The sequence below is a fragment of the Henckelia pumila genome, unplaced genomic scaffold (assembly GCF_033568475.1).
Source record: "Henckelia pumila isolate YLH828 unplaced genomic scaffold, ASM3356847v2 CTG_461:::fragment_3, whole genome shotgun sequence".
NCBI lineage: Eukaryota > Viridiplantae > Streptophyta > Magnoliopsida > Lamiales > Gesneriaceae > Henckelia > Henckelia pumila.
In genome coordinates, this window is record NW_027331831.1 from 5277454 (window position 1) to 5288051 (window position 10598).

Below are 10598 nucleotides of genomic sequence, written 5' to 3' on the forward strand. Positions count from 1 at the left end.
TCCTGTATTTTTAACATTTAATAAAAGAGTTGCGGAAAAAAAGAAGAAAATTTTTCAAAACTTTAAACGATGTAGGGAGTGCATCACGCTAACTCAAAATAAATTTCAAAATATAACTAATAACAATATAATTTCGTGACTCCACCACGCACAATATATTTGAAACACAGAGACAACCCTATTGTCAAGACCATCTAAAATACGGCACGTCGAAACTTACTACTAACATTTAAATAGGATGGGAAAATGTGATTTACTATAAACAAACTACTTACATAAAATACATTTGAAAATAATCGAGGAATCCTCACAACAATATCGAACTGAATGAACATTTAAAATATTAAACATTTGGAATCCTCAAAACTCATCATTAAAAGACTGACGATGAAAATAATTAAATCATTACATTTAAATATCGTACATAAAATATTGTAACAAAATGATATAAATAAAAAAATGTAAATCTTTTTGCTTTTAACGCATCAGAGCTTCTGCACTGTCATGACATGCAATATCTTCACCTCTTGGACTCTTCAGCCATGCTACCAAAGCTTTTTAAATCAAAACTGCTAAATCATCTGCACCATTCAAGTATAGTGAGTCTAAAAGACTCAGCAAGATTAAAATATGCATATCGATATCATTATTGCTTCAAAATACTTTAAACTTAAAATGACTTAAATATACATAACATGATACCTTGAACTTGAAGAATTTTAATGTAAACATCATGGAACTTTAAACATATAATCTTGAACATGAACTCAAAAATCTTAAAATATGCAAGGAACTTAAACATGGACATCAACTTACTTAACTTTAAATCTTGAAAATAGACTTCATGCATTTTCTCAAAACTTTACCATTTCATTCTTAAATAAACATTTGTAATTAACATATAATAAAAATCATGCAACTTGGACAAACATCAAACCATGAACATAACATAAAAACTTATCATTTTGGGGTGATGAATTATGTGAAATTGTGGAAACCTTCATAATGGGCACATTCGTAGTTCCTGTTGATCAACAAACATTTTCTTTCTTTTCGGAGGCCCTTCCGGAGCTCATCCCGGAGTACCTAACCCGTACATTGAGCCATATGGCATTATGCCTCATAACATTCGTTCATTCATTTTCGGAGGCCCCTCCGAAGCTCATGCCGGAGTACCTAACCCGTACATTGAACCATATTTAGAAAGGTCCCTCCGGAGCCCAAACCGGAGTACCAGTCCCGTATTGCCACCACAAAGACACATAGAACATCAAAATATTTTCGTGCATCAACATATCATATCTTCATGATTCATCATAACATTATTCATTCATGCTTCATCATCTTTCATTTCATCATCATATCATCGTATCATCATAACATATCATTTCATTATGAAGCATCATCATATCATCGTAATTTCCTTCATAAACTTTTATTCATGAACATAAAACTTTACTCGAAAACTTCATGTATGTCTTAAATGATAAAAATCATACCTTTATATTGAACATATGTTTTATGAATGAAACTTAGACATGTACATGCATCACATAAAGTAATCGATCCATATAAGTCGTTCTTTTCATTTTTGACTTAAAACTTGAAACTTTTTGCATAAAAACTCTTAAATATATTTTAGAATCCTTAAAAGATCATAACCATGAATTTAGGACCTTAAAATAACATAAAAAATAAGGAATTTCGAAGGCAAGGCGCGGCCGCGCCACTTCTTAGGGGCGGCCGCGCATGCCCTGCGCAGATGTGTCTGCTTGCTTGCTCTCAAACTCTATTTTACCATCATAATTTGGAAAAGTGGTAAGCATAAAAGTTTTAGCCCTTGATCTTGGATTTCTAATGCCGAAAATTTTACCTTAATTGGATTTTTCAGTAAAAATATATGTTCATTCTACCGAGATGTGTCAATGCTGGAAATTCAAATCACTCGACACACTTCGGGGCAATTTTGGCCAATCTTCCAAAATGATTTTGACAAAACTCAAAACACAAAAGTTGTAGATAAATAATTTAGTTTTCTAATAGAATTGGCCTCATATAATTTGGATTATTACACTAATTTTATCCTCAAAATCATAACAAGTATAGGTAATCCGGTGCCACCAAACACAACTTCAACACTTCAAACTTCAAACATAAACTTCTTTTACCCAAAATCCTAACTACATAAATCATCAAAAATCATTTTCTTGTAATTGAACAAGGGTTAACTAACTTCAAACACTAAGATTTTAAATGATTTTGTTTTAGAATCTTTAAACCGTAACTACCATCAAAATTGCTCCACTTCTTCAAAATCTCAAAAATTCATTTTCTTTCAATTAAACATCAAGTTCTCATCTTTAAAACTTCCAATAACATCATAATCTTAAAAAGATTCATTATTTTCTACACACCTATCAAAAACTTGTCAAGAACGACCACGCTTCACAATTTCAACAATTCATAACTTGATACTCGTAATTTTATGCTTCTTCAAAATCATAAACCATTAAAACATGCACATCAACATACATTTTCATATTAAAATAATTATATCTTGAATGGGTTTCAAAACCTTAAAATACTTGAAAAACTTGCCTTAACCGAAGATGGAGTTGATCCGGATTCTTGGAAACGAGCTAACCACGAGATGAACGAGATACGAAGCTTTGAATTTCTAAATCTTGTAGAACCACAGGGGAAGAAACAAAGGATAAAAGAAGAAGATTGATGAATGAAAGAAAAGAAACGTGAAGGATGATGGGAGGGGAAAGAGTCAAGGGACAAGGTAATAATGGTGTGGGGAAGGAAATAGGATAAAATAATGCTCGATTATTACTTCTCGTGTGTCGATTTCTTAAAATGCAGCGTAACAGACATGCCTTAAATCGAACTATAAAATTTCTACTCTCGACTCTTACGCTATAACTGTAATGGACTGGGCTTTTCTCTCTGCTGGCCCAGCCATTTTGCTACTCATGGCCTTCTTCCCCCTGGTGGGAAGTTTCATGCCCTTCCCAGACTCGAACCTTGTACCTCCAGGCTAAGTACAAAGTCTTATCAAGTTTGGTACCATTGAGCTAATCTTATCAATGGTACCAGACTTGATAAGACTTTGTACTTAGCCTGGAGGTACAAGGTTCGAGTCCTGGGGAGGGCATAAAACTTTTCACCAGGGGGAAGAAGGTCATGAGTAGCAAAATGGCTGGGCAGCAGAGAAGCCCAGTCCATTACAATAACCATATGAGTACTATACTTAAAACACTCGTAAAAATATTCTCTATCATTTCGTGAGTAGTTTAGTCTCGTCCCGTGAGTCCAAAATCAAACTCGACCTGAAACCATCAACTCAATCGAAATCGTTAAAATAATATAGACACAATTCATGAAATCATATGCATAATAATAACTTAAAACAATTTAAGAATATAAAACCATTTTATCAATATTACTCTTTTAAATCATAAATAATAAAATTAAATAACTTAAAAATCATTTAACATAACACATGAAATCATTTAATTAAGAATAACTATTAAATCTTGATAAAACAAAATAAAATAACTTAAAACTCATTTAAAATTCTTTTAATAAATCATGAATGGATTTATGAGTTTTCTGGATATTACATTTATTCTTTTATTTTACCTGGACTGAGTTGGTAGAAAATATCAATTAAAACTTAAGTTTTGGACTGGGCATATATTTCTATTAGAAATTTAATTAAATAAAATTAAGCGTGTAAATAGAAAGAAAAAAGAATAGAAAAAGAAAAAAAAAAGAGAGAATCAGACATGAGATAGGCATAAACGCGAGAGGGAGAGAAAGGCGTGAGAAATGGTGTTCATCAAAGGTGAGAAATTGTGTTCCGACCAATCTCCGATCCCAGAAACGCTTTCAAGATCAACCGTTCTTCGGTAAGTCAAGTAACTTCATGTACCGTTGAATTCATATAGATTTCAAATGATTTTTGATGTATTTTTGATGATCTAGATGTATATGTATGAGATACTCAAAATACATGATTTATTTGTGGGTTTTATCAAAGAAAAGTGAGATTTTGGAGGCCGTATATGTACCGTATACGGTACTATACATATATACAGTATGTATATGTGTACTGTACATGCATATGGTGAGTATAAAGTGTGTGCATGTGTATTTGGTTGTGTGTTTGTGTGTATATATGCGTGAGGTGTGCGTGTGTAATGTGTGTCCGTGTGGGTGCGCGTGTGTGTGTGTTTATGTGTGTGTTGCATGTGTGTTTAAATTTCTGTATGTTTTGTGTTCGTATTTTGTTGTATATGTGTGTATTAGGGGTCCTAGTGGGTGTATTGTGTGCTGGTATGTGTGTGTATGCGTGTGTGTATAATGTGTGTGTGTCTGTGTGCGTGTGTATGGGTTTTTGTATGTGTTTGTTTGATTTTGCAATGCGTTTTGGGTGTTATTGTGTTATGGATTTTTGTGTAAAGGTTGAGGTGAGGAAAATAAATTTTATGGCTTGCGATGAAGTTACGATAAAGTGGACGATGTGTTGAATAAGGTCTTCGGGTCATAATGTCCCGCCAAATGAGGTAGGCGGAGTGTTGGATAAGGTCTTTCGGGTGCATAATGCCCCTCCACAGACGGAGTGTTGGATAAGGTCTTCGGGTCACAGTGCCCCTCCAAACCTGGATATCATTGTATAGTGTTTGATCAGACGACCATAATAAAGAAGAGGAAAGTTTTTGATCCACAGGTCGAAAGGAAATAAAGTATTTTGAGGTGTGTGTCGAGGTGAAAGAAAGTATGAGGTGTCGTGTAAGTGTCAACAGTAAAATAGTATTTTTAAGGAAAATTGTAGGTTTGTGTGCCTGTGTGTGCATGCTTGTGTGTGAAAATTTATGAGAATTAAAGATTTTAAAAGTTGAGGAAAATTTTAAAGTTTGTTTTATTTCTTTGCTATTTTTGATACTACTTGCTGAGCCATTAGACTCATTAGACTTCTTCGGTGCAGGTGATGAGGATGTTTGAGGCGGTGCAGTTAGGCGAGGGTGGTGGCAGTGAGCGGGCGCTATCCAAGACCATGAAATCTTTTCCGCAATTTTAGAAAAAAACATTTTATTATATGTTTAAGTTTTGGTTGGAAGACAAATTTTAAGTTTATTGGAATTTTTATTATTAATGGTGGTTTATTTTTAAAAGTTTTTAGTGTGCCATAATTTTCCTAAAAGACAGTTTTGTTAATTATTTTAGTTTTTGCGCTGTTGAAAGTTTATGTAATTGCTGTTGATTTATTTAAAGAATGTGTCTTTTATTTCAGTGTTCATCCCTCCTCAGTTTATATATAAAAAAAATAGCCAGCATTTCATATTATTTTTTAATGTCATTATTTTAAAGTTATTTTAAGTTAAGAAAATGGACGTTACACACTGTACCGACGGGGCAGGGGCAGTGTGTGCGGTTTACCTAAGACTGTTCAAGATCGAGTCTAGTGTGTGTGGCACCCACTGAATCTTTGGAGCATCATGCACATATAGACTTGTAAATTCGATACATTACGTACTGGGCATTATCGCTCATGTTGAATGCATCATATAGACTTGTAAATTCGATACATTACGTACTGGGCGTTAGCGCTCAAGTCCCTGCTTTTATCTCAGACACCTCATTTGGCAGGGCAAATTTGCAGGTGGACCAGGAGCGAGATCAATGGTTGGTCGGTGACCAGTGCTTGATAGCAGGGGTCACCAGAGGTTTCTAGATTAAGATTTATTCAGTATTTATTGTTATTCGATATGATTGTAATAATTTAAGTTGTTCTCTGTCAGATTGTAGAATGTTTAAGTTTCTGCAGTAACTCTAATTTTGGTTTTTTTTTTCTGTTCAAACTTAAATGCATGCTTAAGCTTTCTGATTAGTAGATGATCGTGGTGTGGGTCACTACACAGTGTTTGGTACATATAATTAAATATGATAGGAATATTTTTCTAATATATATATATATATATATATATATATATGTTTCGTTCATTGAATGATTATCCATTCTTATTATATTTAAAATAAATGATTTATCATCTAAACAAATTTGTCATCGTCATGTTAATCGAACCAAATGATAACATTGTAAATATTTTTATTTCAATAAAATTGAGTTTAGTTCAATTACTCACTCATTATGCATTAAGTGAGCATTCCGGTTTCCAAGTAGTCTTGCTAGAACAATAGTCATAAAACATATAAGATTTCCTGTATTTGTCCATTTTTTGTTTCTGTGCTGCACTTAGCTCCCAATATTCAGGTTTGTTCCAAAAATACTGTTGCGAAGAACAGTGCGAAATATCCTCGGATTTAGCCGGCACAGAGCACGCATCGAAACCAAAATCTTGATATTGGGCTATGAAAGGGGCTTCGCTCCATGTAACCGGTCCCGCGAATGGTGCATTCCATATGCTTGCATCTACATGCATCGATTTGTTTGGAAATGCTATCCCTTTGGCACTATTGTTCTTGAATACTCTTATGGGAATGCCATCCACCATGAATCTAAAATCACATTCAACAAATATGAATTTTATTATATACAACATTTCGTGCTAGGATCAAGTAAAGGTTTCTATTTATTTTTCAAAAATAAAATTAAGTTTAGTTCTTAATTCAAGAGTTTGTTAAGTTGCATGTTACAATTATTGGATTTAAGCATCACATCAAAATTGAGACACTTACACTATTTGGTGTGAGTTCCAGATAATTTGGTACATATGAAAATCTTTGGATGGATCAAACCAAAGATGAAAGCTTTGCTCTCTCTGTCCTCCGTCGTTAAGCAAAACATTCGTTTGTACCCTTTTATCAACGCCCCAAAACTCGAAATCGAGATCGAAATGGTTCTCTTGAGGTGTGCCATCATCTGGGTTCGAAGTCAACTGTCAATTACACCAAATAACAAACATGTATAAATAAATAATCTAGATTTATATTCATGATCAAATGATATATATGCCGATATTAATTATGTTGTCCGTAGTATATATTAGTTAATAAAGAAACCATAGCAAAAGTTAACAATTTACATAGAAGGATGTAACAATCCCCTTTGTTCTCTTATTTGGTGTCTTCAACTTTATATGGAACGACCCGGATCCGAAGTCTGATTTTGACCTAAATCCAGCACCACCTGTACATACAATGAGATATATAAATATATACATATATATATATATACACACACACACATGCATACATAAGGACACAATTAATTGATTATATATGAATATTTTTCATGTTGTTATGTTGCAGTGTGGAAAATATTCTATATGTAGTAACGAGCCCTTATCCTTTCACCAAAAAATATTATATATATATATATATATATATATATATATATATATATATATATATATAAAAGGACACAATTAATTGATTATGAATATTTTTCATGTTGTTGTGTTGCAGTGTGGAACATTTTTTTTAGAGTACAGTGTGGAACATATTTAATCCACACTTTTTTTAGAGTACAGTGTGGAACATTATTAATCCAATCTATTTGTAGTAACGAACCCTTATTGCTTCACCAAAATCTATATCATGTGACAAAGGTGGCAACTCTGTGCAAATACCAAGATTTGATTACCTTAATAGCATGGATAGCTATTGCATCCAAATAATAGGTATCTCAATATAAAATTACATGTTTTGCAAGTAATGAGAATCGAATTCATGTCGTTGACTCTGATACAAAAAATATATAGACATGCGCGCGTGTGTGTATAAATTATGCAAATAGTACTCTAACAAATATATAAATACAAACTCAAAGAAATTTTTTAAAGAAACGAGCTAGTGGTAAAAAATCAGAATAATGAAATAATAGTGAAAAAAATTATCAGAAATCAGAATAATGAAATAATAGTAACCTGAGTTTTTGTCCATCTTTAGTTGCACCTCAGTTCCTTGAGGATCAACCCAGAAATGATCAGTACCCCATAAATATGTATAATATCGATGAAAACTATTATTTGCCCCATTTGATTTCATTGAAAGAACACTGATAATAATGGTTAATATAATTATGTAATCCATTAAATAATAGAAATATTTAAGAAAAATAATGTGAAACTATTATGTTGCATCGTTTAGATTGTAGGTCCGGTGGTATTTATACACGCAAATAGAATTAATTGTTAATAGCTAATTAATTAGTATTTTTTAAATTTCCCATCCAGTTCTACATACATTAAAATTTAAATTTCTTCCTTTTATTTGCAAAATAGATATACATGCATTCACATAAAATCTACAATAATTTACAGTTAATCATTGTGGTAAAAGTCAATGTGATTTTTTTTAAAATATTTGCTATTCCCTTCAAATAAATTTAAGTTGCTAATTATTATTATTATTATTATTATTATTATTATTATTATTATTATTATTATTATTATTATTATTATTATTATTATTATTATTATTATTACTATTCAAAAATTACTATTATCACTTTTTAATAATGTGAGTAGTAGCAACGTTTTAAAAATAAATAACGTACTTATCAGAGCAGATTTTATATTATTATCAATTATTTTACGCTAAAAAAAGAGTAAAAATGAGAGAGAGCGGAGCGTGAGACGTGAGAAAGGAGAGGAGAAGGGGAGGGCGGCTAGGGTTTGTGATTGGAGGAAGAAGGCTCGATCCGAGGAATTTTTGATCATGTCCCGGGCATCGATCCATCGTCGCCGTCATATACGCTCTAAAACGAGGCAAATAAAATCCATTTATTTGATGTATCGTTGAAGCATTGTGAGAACCCGAAATTTCAGTAAACTGAAAATTTGGTAAACTGAAATCAGTAAACTGGTCGGGGGTCAAATGAAATTTGAGTAGACTGAATTTGAGGTAAACTGCTTGAAGGAAGACTGAAATTTGGCAAACTAAACTTGGTGAACTAAAATCAAGGCAGACTGAACTTGAGGTAAACTGAACCAGGGTAAACTGAGTTGACCAATTGACCAAGATGAGTCCAGTAGCTAGATTGAAATACATCTGCTCCAAAAATCATAACTTATGCATTAAATCAAACTTATGGCAAATAATGTAGGCAATTAAGGAAGATCCTAAGGGCGTGATTGGTATGCTTGAATGAAATAGAGTTGGAATGGAATCAACTTTGAAATGAAATAAGAACAAGAATGGAATGATAAATTTATTTCATTTAAATGATTGGTACCGAAAAAATAAAACAGGATGGAATGAAATTATTTTTAATTATCAAGTCATTTTTCACTAAAATTCAAAATATTGGCTACTCAAAAATATTTATTATAGATTAAAAAATATTTATTATAATTATTATTTAAAAACAATAAAAAAATTATAACTATTAATAGTCTATTAATCATTATAAAATTATCCTTATACTATAACTAATATAAATATTAATCTTAATTTAGTAATTATTATTATTAGTATTTTATTTATTAAAATAAGTGTCTTTTAATAAATATTATTATAGTTATTATTTAAAAATTATTTTATTATATTATAAATTTTTATAATATACGTGATATTGTTAATTTTATTTATTTGGTTATTAATATTTTCATCATCATTCAATTGTCATAATTTTATATTTATAAATGATAGTGTCCTAATTTGATAACATTTTATTTTTATGATTATTATTTTAGGTATTTTATTAATGGAAATAGCCATTCCAATGGGAATGGACATTCCCATTCCAAAACCAAACCAAGCATGATTGTAGGGAATGAGATGAGAATGTTCATTTCATTCCTACCTCATTCCCTCCTACCAATCATGCCCTAATAGTCATATTCTTCTCTATAAATAACACTCATATTTATGAGGTTTGCTACATGAAATACTGAGCAAAACACAAAATCAGTTGAGCAGAGCAGACCAGTTGAGTAAAGACAACCGAAATTTGTTTAGCAAATCTACAATAAGTGGTCGTTTTGTTTTAAAGTAAAGAAATTCTGTTGTTATTTTCGATTCCAACATGAATTTTTTTATGAATCAGCACTTTGTGATTTTTTGGTGTACCAAAACTTGTGAACTAGTGGTAGGAATATATATTTTGTCACTCCAAATCTTTAAATCTCTAATCTCATGCTTTAGAGGAATACCAATTAAGGGAATGATATCAGTTAGCTACAAATTTTGCAAGTACTTGGTGCATTGCCTGAAGTTTATGTTTTCTAAATTTCTAAAAGAATAAGTCTCTGTCTCTCTACTCTGTTATATCATGTATATGAATGAAATCCTGTTAAAATGATTTTAAACGAATGATGGGATCTTCTCCCATTTACTGAGTGACACCAATATCATTCACCCCACCCGAAACACCCATATCAGATAAGAATGAGGAAGAGCTCGAGGATGATGAGCAAAACCAGGTCTGGGGTTGATGAAGAAGACCAATAAACTGATGATGCTCAATTTATGTTTATTTCTGCTTCTATTTGGTTGTAATATATAAGATTTTGCGTATCAAGTTCTGTTGTTTTCAATTAAGGATTGTAAAGATAATTTAAATTTGAGTTTATGAAAGACTATGTAATTTCAATTTCGTGAATGAGTAGACTGGTTATTACAAA

The 10598-nt window shown here is 31.7% G+C and overlaps 1 protein-coding gene across 1 annotated transcript; it reads right to left on the reverse strand.

Moving 5' to 3' along the window:
- Positions 1–6158: 6158 nt before the first annotated feature.
- LOC140871932 (xyloglucan endotransglucosylase/hydrolase protein 3-like) lies at positions 6159–7971 on the reverse strand. The gene is made up of 4 exons (XM_073274676.1): positions 7899–7971; positions 7056–7159; positions 6709–6908; positions 6159–6528 (listed from the first exon to the last, which is right to left on the reverse strand). Exons 1-4 carry the CDS (start codon positions 7912–7914, stop codon positions 6159–6161), a joined length of 690 nt encoding a protein of 229 aa, XP_073130777.1. The 5' UTR covers positions 7915–7971.
- Between the last annotated feature and the right edge of the window lie 2627 nt (positions 7972–10598).